The sequence below is a fragment of the Lycorma delicatula genome, chromosome 2 (assembly GCF_047948215.1).
Source record: "Lycorma delicatula isolate Av1 chromosome 2, ASM4794821v1, whole genome shotgun sequence".
NCBI lineage: Eukaryota > Metazoa > Arthropoda > Insecta > Hemiptera > Fulgoridae > Lycorma > Lycorma delicatula.
The window spans coordinates 123,956,581-123,976,119 of record NC_134456.1 but is presented as its reverse complement, the minus strand read 5'-3'; the positions used below and the strand labels follow the sequence as shown (position 1 = coordinate 123,976,119).

The 19,539-nt window shown below is 36.4% G+C and overlaps 1 protein-coding gene across 3 annotated transcripts in view; it reads left to right on the top strand.

Annotated features, from left to right (window-relative positions):
* LOC142319193 (guanine nucleotide-exchange factor SEC12) overlaps positions 1-19,539 on the top strand; it is a 49,649-nt gene that overhangs the window by 24,483 nt on the left and 5,627 nt on the right. For all 3 annotated transcript variants that reach the window (XM_075356185.1, XM_075356184.1, XM_075356186.1), the window contains exons 4-7: positions 98-275; positions 8,130-8,248; positions 9,728-9,971; positions 18,371-18,530. In XM_075356185.1, the coding sequence (XP_075212300.1) occupies positions 98-275; positions 8,130-8,248; positions 9,728-9,971; positions 18,371-18,530 (701 nt within the window). The remainder of the gene's footprint in view (positions 1-97; positions 276-8,129; positions 8,249-9,727; positions 9,972-18,370; positions 18,531-19,539) is intronic.

Below are 19,539 nucleotides of genomic sequence, written 5' to 3'. Positions count from 1 at the left end.
ATGTAGATTTTTGAAAATATAAAATAAGATAATAAGATAATTATGTGGTAAAGAATTTAGGTATATTTTTATGGTAAAGAAATAATTTTTTTTACAGTAAAGAAGAGCCAATTCAGAGAGTAGTACGTATCTCTCGTAACGGAAGTTTAATGGCTACAGGAGGAACAGATGGTCATGTAAGAGTATGGAAATTTCCTTCATTAAAACCAGTGCTTACCATTGAAGCTCATACAAAAGAAATTGATGACTTAGATTTTAGTCCAGACAGTAAATCTGTAAGTAACATATATATTTTGAAGATTCAAATAATTCATTAACATGTTGAATGTTAATGCTAATAAAATTTAATAGTAAATGAAATATCAACCACCAAAACACAGCAGTAAATAGGTAAGTTAGACTCATGGTATCCTGCACCTTCATTTGTTATTTAATTCTATAATTAATTAATATTAAAATATATCTATTTATGATTTTTTAATTGGTTGAAATTGTTTTTAGGATGTCTTGATGTTCATTATGGATGAATACACAAATTCTGCTGTCTCACTAATGGAATCTAGAACAGGACAGCAGTTTCCGGTTATGGACAGCAGAATTTGCTTATTAGTTCATAATAGATCTCAAAATTCTCAAAAAAAAATTTTAACAAATTAACAGATCATAAATAAGTATATTTTAATGTGATAATTATAGAAGCTAATAACTGAAGGTGCAGGATACTGCGAAATTCGATTATTGGGATTAATATGGTTAGTTTAGCTTATTTATTTATTGTGTTTTGGTGGTTTATATTTCATTTATTTATATATATATGTATATATATATTGACACCATATATATATATATATATATATATATATATTTTTTTTTTTTTTTTGTTGTGGAGTTGTACACAGTCATTTTGTTTAATTTGCTTTTACATCGTCTTTTACATAAAAGTTTTTTGAATGTTGTGATATAGGTTACAAGTGTTAAATATGTTCAGTACATTTGCTCTCTCTTGCAAATCACAAAGATACTTTATTCTTGATTTTCACAGAAATGTTAACATAATTACATTTTTAAACATTGCATTAGAATTTAGTTTGGAAGTCACTTGTATGAAATTTTGATTCAGTTACATATTCTCCCCGAACAGGGAGTCTTATTCTTTAAGACTGGGGGTTGGTGTCCCCATGGGCCTAGCCTCTGCACCTTTTCTTCCCACTACACACAGAGCTGCAGTACACTTTACACTACATCAAGAACACAACACAATTTACAAAATATACCCTTACATGACTGCAAAACAACAATCTACACTATTTCTTCTTTCATTTACATTGTGGTGTTGCGACACCTTATGAAACACAACTGTAAACCAAGGTGGAATACGTCGTGCCGATGGGCTCATGGCTTTACATAGTGAGTCTTGAACAATGTCCTTTGGGCACCTGAGCAAACCCAGTTATATTTAGCTCTAGCCTCTATATGTGTGGACTTTGCAGAAGTGGTCTTCTATTTTCCTGGTACTCATGGGACAAAAAATAGTAACACAAGAAAACCCCTATCATGGTTGGTGATCTAACTGAAAAAAAAAACTCATGATGTCATGTGAAGAGATCTCACTCAGCTTTGTCTGATGAGGATAAAAAAATTGTGAAAAATGATGTAGTAAGTGGTGATAAATCCTGGTCTCCATTCCTGCCATGAAGATATTGAAATCCTCATAAAGGAAGATAATCCTTAAATACTGTGTCTGCAGGAGACTCACCTTCGTCTTCAGGATAATGTGTCCATTCGCGGATATGTCTGAAAAAGATGTGACTGTCAAACTGAGGGCAGAGGATGCGAGGGTGTAGCTTTTCCTGAAGGAAATTGTAAGAGCTGCCCGTACTCCACTAGTGACACTTCGTGCAATCCCAGTGAAGACCACTGCATTTGCACAATTCCAAATGAATATCTGCAACTTGTATCTTCCTCCTAATTCTGATATCAATGAGGATGATCAGTCCAGTTTGTTTTCCCAAATTCCCATACCCTGCCTAATAATTGGTGATTTCAACGTCCATCACCATACTTGAGGCTCACCATCATGTTCATCCTGAGGCAATATAGTTGATCAACTGAGGCAGAATTTAGATCTCTGTTTATTGAACTATAGATCGAGTACATTTGTATCATCTTTGTCCGTTATATTTTCATGCATCGATCTGTATCTTTGTTCAGCAACCTTAAATCCACATTTTACCTGGTGTGTTTCCCAAAACTTCTTTGGAAGTGATCATAGACCGGTTGTAATTTCAGTCGGTAATAGTAATTTGCCTCAGAGTCAGCCACGCAGATGGGCGATTCAGAAAGCGGACTGGATTGGGTACAGGGATTCCTTTGGCCGGTTTGACAGAAACAATATTGTGATCCACCAATTCGTCAAGTTTACACACCAAATTTTTGATAGCACCAATGAATATTCATCCCTTGCGATGTGTAGGTCTGCAGAAGGAGTTTAATCGAGGTATTTGATCATAGCAGGATCCCAGGTGGCTAGGGTTCCGGCCTAGGCATTGGAATGGTTGGAGGTAGGCGCATTGGCATTGTGCCATGGTTATATTGGTATTGTTTATGATTTAATTTGGGGCTCCCACTGGTGGGGGTGGCCATGCTGCTGGGGTATGGTAGCCTGTGTGACCGGAAGCGCGGATTGTTCTGCTGGTGGTGGTCCTGATTGTTACTTAGTAATACTGTGCGAGACTCTATGATTGGACTGGGTGGGGGTGCAGGGTTTTTCCCCAGCTCCTGCATGTACTGGAATGAGGTTACGTTCTCCTTGTAGATGACTTAATTTGATCGACTTATTTGAGTGTAGGTCTGAATTTCTATGTTGCGTAAAACATAATTTTGATTGGTATGAGTGTAGCACTGATTTAACTTTCAACTTGTTTGTTTTCTGAGGCATTCACAGTCACGAATGGTGCTGTCTAATTTGGACTAAGCGTGGGGTCCACGCTTCCGTGGTTTCGGTTGGTTAGTTAGTTAGTTTGAGGAAATCATGTTAAGCTGGATGTGAAGATGTTCGTTTGAGGCCTACATGAAGGCAAAATTTGATTTGTATTTTAGTGATGCAAATGTCTGCAGAGGCATTTACATCTGTGGCATCCCGACTGAGGCCTGGCTGATGACTGAGATGTAATCAGTTAGATGGTCTAAAGACAATCTTTGGTAAAGCCCCTCAGGACTCAGAATGAAGAGGATGGTGTGTGAAAGAGAAAGGTTTGAAGCATGTGTGGATTGATACAATCACCGCAGCTGATTGGACTGCAAAGTGACGAAAATCTTGTTACTGTACCAGTTGATATAGTGACCAGATTTGGAAGTTTGTTTTGGGCAATTTCACTTACATCATCATACTGCCTGAGTTTGTGAGATATAAGTTACAGGTAGAAAATATTCCGTTGATGAAGGAGATTTGGTGCAAGGTGATGGAACTGACAGTCATCTTATGTGGTACCTTGAGAGAAACTCCCTGATACAGTATCTGCCAGGGCAGATGGTCTGTTGATCATGTAGTTGCCCTGGAAGCTGCTATTCAAAACGCCTTGCTACTTCAATGTCTGGTTGCTGTATTTTTTGATTTACAAAAGGCGTATGACACGACATGGAGGAGAGGAATCCTAAATACATGTCATGGATAGGGTGTATAAGATAATGTCCTTGTAATTATCAGGGGTTTTCTCAATAGTTGGTCCTTTTGAGTTCAAGTTGGATTGATGGTATCTGAAGTTTCACAGTGGAAAATGGTGTGCCTCAGGGAAGTGTCCTAACTGTTAACTTTGTTTGCCATAGATATAAATAATATAACAAACTGCATGCGAAAATCAGTTACATGTTCTTTATTTGTAGATGATTTTTCTATTTATGTAGCATGTAAACCATTAGCTACTGGTGAGAAACTGCTTCAAAACACAATAACCCGCTTAGAATCATTGTGTAAATTTATTCTGGATTCATGTTTTCTCTGGAAAAAATGAAGTGCGTTTGCTTTTCCCGGTTGAGGGGACATGTTGATCCTCAATTGTATTTACATGGTGAACCAATTGAGGCATGCATGCAGGTTAGATTTCAATATGTGTGGTTAGACCAATGGCTAACGTGGATAACACATTTGGAAGAGTTGAAGGTAAAGATGTCTAAAAACGTTGGACATGCTGAGGGTTCTATCTAATACTTGTTGGGGAGCTGATCGTATATGCATGTTGCTTTTACCGAGCTTGAGTCTGTCCCGATTAGACTATGACTGCATGGTTTATTTGTCAGTGTGGGCCACCGCACTAAAAATGCTTGATGCAGTTCATCATTCATTTATCTGTCTTGCCGTGGGTGCTTTTCGCTCTAACCCTGTGTTAAGTCTGCTGGTGGATAGTGGTGAGCTATCTCTTTGTAACAGACAGAAGCAAATGATATGCTTCTACATGACTCTCATTAAGTGCAACCAACTTATCCAACCTTTGATGTGATATTCTCAAACCAGCATGCTAATCAATACCAGGAACAGCCAAGATGTACTGCTCTGCTAGGCATCAGAGCTCTCAATGCCTTCTCTCAGCACTAAATGTACAATTACCTCCAGTCAGTACAATAAAAAGAACACAAATCCAGTTATCTTGCAAAATGAATTTTATGGTATTATAAATAGCATGAATCCTGATGTTACAATTTTTACAGACTGTTCTTGTAATATTAATTCTGTTGGTTGTGGTTTTTTGATTGGCAACAGAATATACATCTTTGGCCGTCTGAGCATCAGCAGTATTTTGGTTGCAGAACTGTATGCCATTAATAAGGCATTACATTTGATTAGCCCTGAATTTTGACATGTTCTTGTTTGCTTAGATTCCCTGAGTGCCTTATAGACAATTAGTGATGTATACTCCAGTCACCCTGCTGTTGTTTGTGAGATTCAGTGTGTCATTTCGCAACTGACTAGATGTAATACAGCACTGAGCTTCTGCTGGATCCCCAGCCATACAGGAATTTCAGGCAATGAGCACACAGATAGTGCGACAAAAGAGGAAAGAGACTCGTTTTCAGCCTCTTTTCACAAGTTTCATTACTTCTAATGATCTTGTCAGTTTCTTGAAAAGTGTAGTTAGTTCATGGTGAGTGACAAAGTGAATGGGGTGCCACTATGAATAATAAACTTTGCCCATTTAAGAACACTGTTTCACTGTGGAGCTCCTCATCTAGAAATAACAATTGAGAGGAGGTTATTATCTGTCATTTGTGAATAGGGCATACTAGGCTCACCCATGGATATGTGATGATTGCAAACAGATACACTCCTTTGTGCTCGCTCTGGCTACCAACTAACAGTGCATCACATTCTTTTGGACTATCTCTTATGAGGCATTGTGTTAAAAATTTAAAGTAGGGGCTAACATGCAAACTATTTTAGGGGATAATGAAATGAAGTTATCTTATATTTTACAGTTTCTTAGGGCTGTCTGTTTGTATTCAAATATTTGAATTGCTATGTTTCAGCTATTTATGCCATTTGCTGTAAAGCAGATGGCATAATTTATATTATCTTTATATTATAATTGTTGTTAAAGATGTTTTTGTTTTTAATTGTGAATTTTTAACACTTAGTTTTTTAAAACAAATACATTATGTCCGGGCGATGATAACATGAAAGTGCTTTTCGTCCTGAAAAACCCCCCAAAAAATTAAAAAATTGTGGGTGACTAGTTGTGGCATCTTTTGCCACCTGTCCAAATTTCTGCTGTGTAGATAAGAATTGGCACAAAGTAGGCTTTAAATATAAATTTCTTACAGTGCAAAGGTGTAATTTCTTGTTTCAGACCAGACTTCTTTCACTCCGATAAAATCCACTTGCCTTCTGTACTCTTGTACTTATTTCTTGATCCAGTTTCCCATCCTTAGAAAATAATGTTCCCAGATAAATATTCTTTTACCCTTTCTATTTTTCTACCATTCATAGTTAATGTCCATTAAGTTTCTATTTTTTCTATCTTGCATAGTCACTTTACTCTTGTCAACATTAAACTGCATTCCATATTTCTGAATTTTTTCACACTTTTATTGTGCACTTTACATCCCTTTCAGACACCCTCCCTATATAACCAGTTGGTTTGCAAATAACAAGTGGCTTCCAACCTTACTTCCCAGCCTTGTCCAGACACAATTTTGGATCCCTCACACATAGCTTTAACCACCTGGAAGTCCACTTGATTCACATTTCTTTCTTCTAGCACCTGCCACATAGCGTCCCTATCCGTGCTATCATATGCCTCTACTACATCCAGAAATACCATTACTCATTATATTATTATAATCCCACATCTTCTCACTCACTTGTTTGAGCGTAAATATTGCATCTGTAGTGGATCTAACATATTTGAATATCATCTGTTCCTCTTCTAACCCTCCCTCAATCTTCCTTCTGATGCGGTTTTCCAATATCTTTTCGAACAGTTTGGTCATGTGTGGAAATAGTGTAATACCTCTGTAATTACTGCATAATATCTTGTCCCCTTTTTCAAATATGGGGATTATTATTCTCTTTTTCTAGTCTTCTGGATTAACTTTCTTTCTCTATATACTTCTGGACAATCTGTACAGCCACTGTAAACCATTATCTCTATGCTTACCTCCATCAGTGTCTGGTACTTTACCTCCTTTCATTTTTCTTAAAGTATCCTCTGTCTCTTTCATCATTGTGTAACACCTTTCTTCTGCCCACATTTCCCTCACCCCTGTCCTCTCCTTTTCTTCCCTTCTTTCTCCCAATCAATTGGGGTTAAATATTCTTTCCATCTGCAAAGTATTTCTTCCTCTTACTATCACATGTCCTAGATTGTTCTTAATAAAAATTCTATCTTCTCTCCCTTTTCTTTTATTTTTAACACCAAAAAGCATTTTCTTATTCTCTTGTGAGTCCCTTTCCAGCTCTTCTGTGAACTCTTTCAGACATTGCTCTTCTATCTGCAACCCTTACCTGCTTGCAACCCTTACCGTCCCTTTTTCATTCCCTATATTTATCCCTAACCTCATACTTGTGACTTTGTTACCATGTCTTCCGTGTTATCTTCTTTTTTTTTCAACTTACCACCACTGCTATACCTTACCTGCTCTGCTATACCCACCATAGCCTTCTTGAATCATCCCCACTCTTCCTACATCTCTTTTAGGTAAGCAGTCCTTTATCCTTCCATCAAACTCTTTTCCCTTATATTGCTTTCCTTCAACTTCCACACTTGAATTTTTTCTTTGCTTCATAATCACACTGGGAATGTTCCCAAATCTAAGCTTAGCCATTACCAACCTACAGTCTCCTCCAACTTCTATTTATTCACCCACCAGCCTCACATTCATCAGTTCCCTCCTTATCTCTCTTCACTAACACGTCAATTACTAATTTTATTTTTCTCTCCCCATCCATACCTTGTAACCTTCTTTGTATTCTTATCAAGCCACGGTTTACCCACTGTGAAGTTATTCTGTTCACAAAACTATCATTATTTAATTTTTCCCATTTCTTCTTCCATATCCATGATGTCCTAATATCTCCTTATTACATTTCTTTCTTCTCCCAACTGCGCTGTCTTCCTATTATTAGTATCTCTTTATCTTCTGTGCAGCTTTCCAGTTTCTCTAAGAACTGTCCTATATTTTCTTAAACACATCCCCACCTGTAGTGCATACACTTATTTGATATCCCAGGTCTTACCTCCAATCTTTAGCCTTAATCTTATGATTCTATCATTTGTTGTCTCCACCCACTTTGTGCTATGTTTGATTAGAGGAATGGTCTTGTATTTATCTTAATCATCGTAAAAAATTTATTATATGGCTGCTGAGAAATGAAGGGAGGAGTGAAGTAGAAAGTAATTAAATCATTTTCATTGAATTACTGTAAGGTGATTTTTAAAATTTTTATGTTTTAATATTCTGAAATATAAATAAATCAATAAAATACTTTTGATTTGCAAATATGTTTTAGTAAAACAGAACAGAAATTTTAATTTTAATAATTAAAAAATTTAATTTATTTTTATTGTGAATAACATATCATAGGGTACATACTTAATGTAGGGTAAGCTTATCATTAGTTTATTTTCATTGCACAGGTTGTTACTATATCAAAAGATGGGCAAGCTGTAGTCTGGTGTGTTAAAAGTGGAAATAGATTACAAATACTATCATGGTCTGCTCCTAATGGTACCAAATATTTGTACAAACGATGCAGGTTAGTATGCGATGTCATTATGAGAAAAACATTTTTTCTTATGTATAAGTATAGTACTTATATATAATTGTTTGAATGTAATTTTATGGTTGTTGTTTCCTGATGTTAGTACTGTACTAATAAACTGTGAACTGTAATTGATTTTTTATTTTGATTTTGTTGCTTTTCAGCTAATTAACTTTTTAACATATATGTACTTTCTTAAAGGCACTGAACTATAAGTTTTTATGTTGATTAGTAATCATAATCAATTGTAATATTTATGTTTTGATTTTGTGTCAGTTGTCAATAATTTTAAACATTAAATTTAGAATTAAAAAGTAAATGATGGTAACTAAGCACAGTATTTATATTTTTTAATTTTTTGGGATCATTTCTTTCTTCTTTTCTGATTGCTACAAACTAGGAAATTGGGTCAGATTGGAGAAATATTTGAAGATTAGTAAATTTCTTTGAGTAAATTGTAGTTGATCTGCAAAATATTTTGTGATGCAGCAGTTGTCCTCTTTCAGATATTTTGTTATTTTGGAGGACTACTCCTAGAGGTATATGAGAATGAAATAGAATTGGTCCTCAGAAAATCTTGATCTTGCTCTGTGGAATTTCCCTTTAATTATCCCTTCAGTCTTCATAGCAACATTCCTAAGAATTGAATGTCCAGTGCAGTTTCATTTTTTCTCCATTTCATTCTCCTTCTGTTCTCTTACAACACCTTCAAATTTTCATTCATTCCAACTTAACTTGTTCCCTCTGTTCTTTGAACTTGCACTTACTTGTCTTACTTATTCTTTTAAAGTATTTTAGTTTTTCTTGCAATTCCTCCTTGTATATTTTTGCTATTGTTCTTATTTCTGTCAAGAGGTTGTAATTTCTGTGTTACAATCCTGCTTAGACTATTATAAATTTGCATTCAAGTTCTTCATCTATGTCTTTTTAATTAAAAAAAAAATTAAAGTCTAATCCCAAATAAAAATTCTATTGTTTTAATATGTATTAATGTTTTATAAGTTCTGAAGAATGTCACATGGCAGGATTTTATTTTAAGTTGCATTGGCTGTTGTGGTCACAGCCACTAAAAATGCTGACTACAGACTTAAAAGCAGTAATCAACGTTGTTTAACTTATGTTTTTCATGGTATTGGTTAACATTAGCATTTTATATATAACTGTAATAACCTAAAATTACCATGCTGCTGATGGAATACAACTTTTCTGAACTCTCATTACTTCTTTTATAAAAACTGAATAAACTTTATAAAACTTGAATCATTGCATTTGACTTTCATTACTTCCCTTTTTTTCAACTAGTAGTTCTTTGTGTCGGGTACAAATTTAAAGTTAGATTTGTGTTATAACTGTTGTCTTTGATATAATTTTAAAAAACTGGAATAAATGTTGGGCTAATGTAGGTTAAATTGTAAAGATATATTTTAGTACTACAATAACTACATTGAAACAACATGCTTGGTTTTCTTTCAGGTATGGTCGTGTAGAGGAAGATAAAACGAAAAGTAGATTATTCACCTTAAGTAATCCTGTTGCTCGAACAGGTAAACAAACAGCTTTTCTACAGATGTGGGAACCAGACTTTGGTGAAGTTATAAAATCTGCTCTTGTCAATGAAAGTCTCTCTGCATTAGCTGTTAGGGATGATGGAAGATTTGTAGCTGTTGGTACAATGTTTACAGGAACAGTCTTCTTATACATTGCATTCAGCTTACAGGTAATCTTTAATTTAAATTTTTTTATTAACTGTGTTATTCTGTAATAGTCATTTGATGAAAAATGTATCATGTTATTTTGAATGTATATGATATATAAATTAATTTTGGATATTATAATATGATGATTTTTTTATCTAGTAATTATATTGAACACATTTTTGATAAATGTTAATAAAAAAGGGTGCTTATTTTATTTAATATCTAAAGGATATACACTAGCAGCAATTGTTATTTCAAATTTTGTTGAAATTCTTGGCCTCTGATTTTTTTTTTTTCACTGTAGTATATAACTCAAAAAACTTGTCTCCACAAAAAAGGGATAGAAAAATCCCAATTAAAGTGAAAACAAATTTTTGTGGAAATCATACAATTACCTTTAATGTTAACATGTAAATGCAGAATAATCTCTTTGTACTAGAGTTTAATGGACAGGCTATTTTCAAACTGAATTTGAAAATAGTGTGATCTTAAGAGAGTCTGTCCTCTTAAATGAAGATTGCATAAAATCTAAAAAAAAAAATTATCTACTTAGTCTAATAATTACCCAAGTGGTTATTAGTAATAAAAAATCAACAATTTTTATAATGAAAGTATACATAACAATTCTTTTAGCAAATGAAGTCCATGTCTGATATTATATCACTATGATATTAAAGAGCTGATCTCTTGAAAAACAGTTAAGTTGATTTTAATTAATAAAATATGAAAATAAAATTCTTTTCTAAATGTTACTCAGGATCTGCTTAGTTGTCTCTTACAAAATGAGATGTATCAACTTACTGCCAAATAACAATGCTGTAAAATTAAACATTTACTGTGTACTGTTGATGTAATAATGGAGTTTTTTTGTGGAAAATTCTATGTTTTAAACCATTTTCATATTTCAATAAAAACATTAATAAAAGAATCATTCAGATTGGCCAAACTTGTATTGAATTTTAAGCAAAGATCGTACATACATATAGACAAATGTAATTTATGTACAAAGAGTAAGTAAGTATATGTACTACTCTGTCACACACACATGCACACACACACACACACACACACACACACACACACACACACACACACACACACACACACACACACACACACACACACACACACACACACACACACACACACACACACACACACACACACACACACACACACACACACAGACAGACAGACAGAGAGAGAGAGAGAGAGAGAGAGAGAGAGAGAGAGAGAGAGAGAGAGAGAGAGAGAGTGAGAGGGGGGTACATATACACACATGTGCATGGCAGTTGTGAAACTGCCAGTGAATCCAGTAACATTAGTATCATAATTTTTTTATGATTAATAGATGATTACAGAATTTATTATGTAATGTCTGTGTTTTTCAATACTTTTCAGTCATTAATGAATTATAAGATAATTCAATGGAGAACTGGTTCAGATTACTTTTTTGAGAAATACCATTTACGTACCCCTCATAAATGGGGGAATGTCAGACTCCACATGGGTTCGGCTATATAATATTTAGCTGAACCCTACTGCACCCTACTGACTAAAATTTCTATCTCACTGTACTCCTCACCCGGAGGTGGATCAGCATTTAAGCATTTAGTCAGCTCTGCGGGACCCTGCCTCTAACCACCAAGGAGGAGACGCATCAGGCCTGGCTATGCCGTTCCCAGCCACCCCACTGGCCGGGACTTGTTCTTTTCTGTTTAAGGGGTCGGGAGACCCACTGCTTCATCACCGCCAACTGTCCAGGCAATCCCAGACGAACAACAACTCCATGGAGGGCTGTCCCAACCTCTCTCGCTCCTTTCTTCACTAGAGTTACTAGCTTCATCTTCCTTGGTCTTTAGTAAGTCAGCGGTTAACTTTGCCTATGACATTTCTATAAGGTATGTTCAGCTGCATCTTCTAATTTGCAATATTGACAATCAGGTGTCCTCCTTTTTTTGAACCTAAACAAGTAAGAGGGAACCCCTCCCCCCACCCATGTGTCCAGACAACAGTAAGCCAATAAGTTTTTTTTTTTTTTTTTTTTTTTTTTTTTTTTTTTGTCTTCAGTCATTTGACTGGTTTGATGCAGCTCTCCAAGATTCCCTATCTAGTGCTAGTCGTTTCATTTCAGTATACCCTCTACATCCTACATCCCCAACAATTTGTTTTACATACTCCAAACTTGGCCTGCCTACACAATTTTTCCCTTCTACCTGTCCTTCCAATATTAAAGCCAATAAGTAGGTTCATTATATTTCCTCCTAACCTATGGCAAGAGCTGCGTTATTTGGCATTTAGTCCATCTGCCCTTATTCTTCTTATGCCATTACATCTGCCATTCCCTAAGCATTTGTTCATTGGTCATTGATTTGGGGATTCCCTCTCGTCTCTGCACCAGTTGTCTAGCCCTTAATGTCATTAGGGATATCATGTTACCACTAGGGGTATAGTTTGATATGTAGCAGTTATTCCTATTGCTGCTCTTCATTGCAGCGAGGTTAGGCGATTTGCATTCCTCTTTTTCTGTAGCGTTGTGGACCACATAGGGATAGCATACAACTTTATTGATGTAACAACAGATAACGTCAATTGCCTCCAGCTAGCACGTGGGCCCGTTCTAGATGAGAATAACTTATTAAGTTCAGTTATTATTCTCTCTGCATGCTTCGACACTTCTTTCACATGGGTAGAGAAGAGTCCAGACCTTTCTACCTACACTCCCAGATGCTTTGCACTTCTGGATTCTGCTATTCTGGTGCCATCCACCGTCACTACCAACTCCTTCAGTTTTCTCCTGCCCTTTACAGCAACTACAGATATCTTGTTTAGGGCCAGAGACATTTTCCTCATTCTCAGCCACTCACTTATCCTGCATATGGCACCATTTGCAGTTTCCTCCACCTCATTTTCAGTATGACCTGCCACCAACAGTGCCAGGTCATCCATATATGCAGCCATGCGACTGTCACGCGGAAGCTCAGTCCTCAAGAGGTCATCATATACTGTGTTCCATAAAATTGGGCCCAAAACAGAATTTTGTGGCACACCACCATATATATTAATTCAGTGGGCCCTCCTCAGTGTCTGCAGTAAACTTCCGTTAAGACAGGTATTCATTGATGACCCACCGGGTTGGTCTAGTGGTGAGCACGTCTTCCCAAATCAGCTGATTTGGAAGCAGCTGATTTGGAAGCCGAGAGTTCCAGCGTTCAAGTCCTAGTAAAGCCAGTTATTTTTACATGGATTTGAATGCTAGATCGTGGATACCGGTGTTCTTTGGTGGTTGGGTTTCAATTAACCACACATCTCAGGAATGGTCGAACTGAGAATGTACAAGACTACACTTCATTTACACTCATACATATCATCCCCATTCATCCTCTGAAGTATTATCTAAACGCTAGTTACCGGAGGCTAAACAGGAAAAAAAGGTATTCATTGATACCCTTGTCCCTCAGTGAATCCATAACAACTGGCTATGGTAAACTGGAAAATGCATTTTTCACATAGAGTAAAATTATCAGTGGTATCCGCTTACTGTGCCATGTACCTGCCGCTCTGTCTCTCACCCAGCCCATTACATCTTTAATTGCATAATTGGATCTACGATGGACTTCCCCTTAGTGAATCCACATTGATTTGGAGATAGCCCACCCTCAACATCTAGCTCATCCCCTAGCCTCTCAGCAACCATTCTCTGAAACAACTTGCCTAAGGTATTAATTAGACACAGAGGTCTATAAGTAATGCCCCTACTTGTTGCGCCCAGTTTCAGGAGGAGGACCAATCTGGCCTCCTTCCAACATGTGGGGGGGGGGGGGGGAACTTGCAGTCTGTTAATGCAGCATTCATGGTGTCAAGAACCATCCAAGGGCACCTTTCAACTAGACTGCTTATCACCGCACCAGGAACACAATCAGGCCCTGGGCTGTTCTTATTGATTCTGGCAGCAGCCCTGTTCAAGTCATCTATTGTAAAGCGCTGATCATGGGTGCAAGGAATCTCCATTCTTCCTGTTTCCTCTACCATAAAAAGGGACAGTATAGTCCTTAGTGTCTGACCCCTAGACAAGCTTGGGAGTTGCCAGTTGTCTTCCAAATTTCTTACAATCTGGTAGGCTTTACTCCATGAGTTGTCATCTAACTCATTATTAATGACTTCTTCTCAAGCATTGGCCTTTGCTTTCTTTATAGCAGCTCCAAGTCTCTTTCTGGCCATTCGATATTCTTCAGTCTCAGCCGCTGCATTTAAGTTTCCCCATCTGGCTTATTGCATAATTCTCCTTAACCACCATCCTGATTTTCTAAACGAGGTGATCTCTTTTCACCAATATACTATGGATGTCTGAGCCACAGTTTCCCTCTGACATGCATTATTTACCACTGTTATCAGTTCTGGATCAGTTGTCCTGCACTGGCCCATCTCCATTGTGACATGATCAGCTATCCTCTTAATCTGAACTTTGTTGAGCCTCCATCGGCCTGAATGTAGGCAGCACTGTTGATTACATCTGATGGTAAAAACTGTTTGTCTGTGAAACTTTTTGTCCAAAACATGCCACTCTGTTATTCTCAGAACAATTTGTTCTGAAACAGCAGTTATATCTACAACTAAGCCCTTACCTCTACCTATATATGTTGGCACTTCCTGCTCATTCAAAACTACCATGTCCATCTCACTAAACGTATTAGCTAATATGTATACTCTGTTGGTAGACCTGAATCCCCCCAGTTCTACACACTCTGAATTCAGGTCATGGGCAAGAATCACTGCTTTTCTTGACCTCCTGATATACAGCTCTAGTTCTGCTACAAAATCTTCATATCTTTTTAGATCACAGTTGGGCGATATATACCCTGAGATCAGCATATATTCGGTCAGTTCTAGTACTATGAAACAATCTTTGGCTATTACACTTAAAACTGCATATGTCCCAGAAACATCTATGGCATCATCTCCACTCTTGTCCATTTGCCATGATCCTGTGGAAACCATCCTCCTGTTCAGTTCCGCCACTATTAAGAAGTCAACTCCGCTCGCTAGTGCTGCAGCCCAAACTAAATTGTGAGCAGCCACACACCTGTTCCCATTGATTTGGAAGCAGTTCATGTTTTCACCTTACAGATGCAGCTGCCCATCTGATGACTGCTCTCATTACACACGAGATTTGATATGTTCACTGCAGTTCGCTCATTTATGTCCCTCTGCTCTGCAGTTAAAGCAGCATTGACTGTGGTCCGGGCTAGACTGTAGTTTGAGTAGACATGACCCGTCCCCCAGAACCTGTAGCAGCATTCATCAGATTTTGAGTTGGGTCCGGCAGAACACCCACCTGATCTTAATAGTGATGACCGATCTCAAAGAAGTGACACTAAACTCTCCCACGTCATCAATGATGTGAGTGACCACATGCCAAACTTCATCCACTATCGTCCCGGCCTCTATATCCTTTGTATGAACTATTACCCTGCGGCCTCCACTCGACCACAGATCTACTTGTAGTTCCCGACTTATTGTGTATCACAGTTTTAAGTTCCTCAGCGCTTTTTGGGAACCATTCATTCGTAATTGCAGCTCATCTTCAGAGCCCTTTCTGATAGTCAGGATCTCCTCCATGGAGATGGTTTGTTTCACTGTTCGCGTAGGATTTCCTTGCTGACTTGATTATCATGGTGCCACTGTCCTTTACCGGTGGCGATTTTTTAAGCACACCTTGTTTCCTTTTCTCATGACTAACCTCCGCAGCCGATGAAGCATATACACTGGCCTCATCTTTCATACCTTTATAGAGGTAACTCAATAGTTTCCTGATGGTCTCCCCCAATTGACCAGCTGGGATAACAAAAGTAATTTGCTTGCCTTCCTCCTTAAAATCCTCCTCAAGGCCACCAGGACATTAGTCAGGCACCTCTCCTCCTTGTTCTTATTGAGTGTATAGTGTACCTATTTTTTATGAAGTCAGAGACATCATCTCCTAACACTGCCAAAATTTCTTTTGTGATTACCCCAGTTTTAATGGCATTTCTTAATATGTCCCCCTTTGACAAATCAGAATTATTCCTCATCGTGACCAAGTCACGGAATTGACAGACATTATCAGCAGCAGAAATGTCTTTTGGGATGCCTTGTGATGCTTCCAGTTGCCACCCCACCTCCCCGTTTCTAGCCCTGATGGGCTTTCACAAGGGCAGAAAGGTCTTTCACAACTTGTATAGTCATCTCTTTAGGGCTGTACCTACAATCTTCGCATCCATCAGCTGACACTAACAATAACCAGATCTTACTTGCCAGATCACTCTCCGTCTGGGAATAGTGGTCCAAGTTTGAAGAAAGACACCTTATAGAGATCCTTAACCAAATCCTCTACACTTCCTGCTCAGTCACGGATACGCCTGGCATAGTCCTTCAACTCCTGGTTTTCCTGGAGCGAGCCAACAAGACTGCATAAAACTCAAATCTCCTCCATTAATAGTTCGAAGTCGGAACCATCAGACACGTCACCATATGCGCTAAATTCCACCTCTTCAACCTTCCGTTTTAATGACATCGACTATACATCCATGTCTTCTGTAGATGCTTTGTCCACCTTCGGAGTCGCCGGAGATGGGCTTGAGGGCTTGTCCTCCGAAATCTCTACCTGCCTGATGATCACCCTCGTGCCACCAGATGTAGAGGACCTCAGATTCCTGGTCCTCTGTGGTTCAACCAGCGCCGCCCTCTTCACTTCCTTTTTATAGGCACTCCTGCTCGGTAGAGACATTTCCAACATGTAATGTAATAATGATATAGAAATTATAGTAAACAATAATTGTAATTGTCAAATAATAATCAACAATCATAATAGAAATTAAATTCTATTATGATGTCAGTAAATGTAGCTTATTTAATCATAATCAAGCTACCAACTGAAGCTTTCACTCAGATAATGTTATCAATACCACCAAAATATGGAAAATAAAATTAATAATTAATTTTATTTTCTCATCAGATAAGATGAGATAACACTAACGTATTAAATGCTGTTTATAAATTTCAAACGCAAACAATGTTATCATTAGATATCAACCACTGTTATCCTCCAAGCTTGTATACAACTAATCCGCCCACACAAGCATGCAAGGCTAGCAACAGGTGACTATAGGCCTTATTACCAAAAGTGTATTAATAAAGTTGATATAAAAAATCAGTCCATTAACCAAAAAACTCATAGGTTATAAAAAAACACTTACAATAAACCAATCACAATATCCATTGTACAGTCCAGTAAGAAAAAGCCAATAAACCAATCAAAAACAAGGAAAAATGCAGAGCGCAATAAAAATACAACTCACTCGGCACAGTCAAACTTACTTCTTCGAGTCAGATTATTTGAGATGTAATTATCTTACATTACATTCAAAAAATTTTAAGACAAATTTTTTTTATTGAAAAACGATAAGCCATTTTTTGTTGTATTTTTATACACATCATATACCCAAACATGAAACTATTTAAGCTATCTCCTACAGTCTCAGTGCTGTTTCTGCTATCTACTCACTTAATTTTTATATTTTCAAACACTATCACAAAGATCATACATTGGAGGCAAGTATTTGATCCATTCTTTTTTGTGTTTTCTTGGTTTGAGCTAGCATAAATTGACAAATTCCTTTTGACTATTTAAATATTAGCAACTGGATGTGTTTGGACTGTAGTTGTGGGATTCTGATCAGCTGGGTCCAATCAGTTGCCCAGTAGGTAGGCTAGGCTGATCCTACTGTAGACCAAAGTCTCTCACTTATGTTAAAACTAACTGCTCTATAATTAGAAAAACTTTTCTATCAACTCATGATTTTGTTGTTAAACTCCTCTCACTACCTTTAGATTGGTATAAGTTTGCAGTTTTTAGGGTAAACAGACAGACTAAACTTCTAATATTAAAAGATTACATTATGTTTATTATTAGTTTCAGAAACGTGTGTTTCATTATGTTACAGTTGGGCTTACTATTTTTGAATGTAGAAAACATATTTAATGATTTCAATTAATAGAATGATAGAAACTGAAAAAATTGTAGCGTCAATTTATGTCATCAAACAGTGCCTTTGATCATGATTAACTTATTAACACCATAAGATAATGTTTTTCATTTTTAATTGGTGCTTTTGTTTTAACGGGTTCTAACTTATTAGAAAAAATTATTCTTGTTTTTATATGTTTATGTTTATGTAAGTGGTAGCAGAGGTTGTAAATGTTCTTTTACTATTTATCTAAATAAAGCTGTAAAGTTTTTGCAATGATATGTTAGTGATACTGTGTACTCTAATCCTTTATCTTTTAATTTGTTCTAATCATTATTAATATATATTGTTATACTTTATTTATATCACTTATCATTTATATTTACATAATGTGTTGTTTTTGTCTTTTTATTTAGAGAGTGATGACCGTGAATAAGGTTCATAGTATGTTTGTGACTGGTCTAGAATTTCTTCCTGTACTAAATAATCAGTCTACCATAACTACATTGGCAGAAGCTGCAGTTATTAGCATATCTGTAGATAATAAAATCTGTATACACAGTTTACCATATAGGAGTGAGTATAATTTTATAAATTTCTTAGATAAATCATATATTTCTTCGACTATATAAAAATACTCATATATATATATATATATATATATATATATATATATATATATTTATTTTTTTTAAAGCAATTCATTTAATAATCATACTCCTTAAATTAGAAGTTATATTCAATTTGAAAAAAGGTAAATGTGTTAGATAATTTGACTAACGAATGATTTGTAACCATATTTCTGTTGGCTGATGTGAATTCTTGATTCAGTCTATGTGTAAGGGGTTATTGAGACACTTGAAGGAAATTATTAATTGAATTCTTAAAAAAAACTTTAATTGGGTGATGTTTAGGAATGTGCGATTAAATTACAGATCATTGAAAAAGGTTGTGACAATTTAAACAAAATTGTATCTCAGACTACTAGAGATAATCAAATGAGTATTTTTTTGAACATTATCAACTCAAAAAGTTTTTTTTACATACCTTTGTCCTGTAAAAATCCAGCCAATAATCGACTTCTGCCCAGGTTAGCTAAATAATCGCAGGTGTAACTATGGCAACAGCAGTGGTGATCTGTTGTCTTAAATGTAGATTCCTAATTTTTTCACTGTACACAATGTTTTTAACGTATTCCCATAGAAAAAAGTCTAGGGATGTCAAGTCTGGATTTCCCAGAGATCAAAGCACAGGATCGGCCCTGAAAAAAGAATGGGCCAATTACAGGATCGGACATCAAACCGCACCACATACTTATTTTTGGGGAATCTTTGACATAGTCAATAATTTCATTGGGTTGCTGAGATCCCCATATCCAACAATTATGATGATTGACACAACTACTGTCATGGAAAGTCACTTCATCCATAGACAAAACACTTTTTAAAATGTTTCATCATAGTCAATGTTATTAAGCATTTTACTTGTGAATTCAACACATTTAGGATGATCCATAGGTTTAATTTGATGTTTAAGCTGAATTTTGTAAGCGTGCAGGCGCAAACGCTTATGTAACACATTTTGA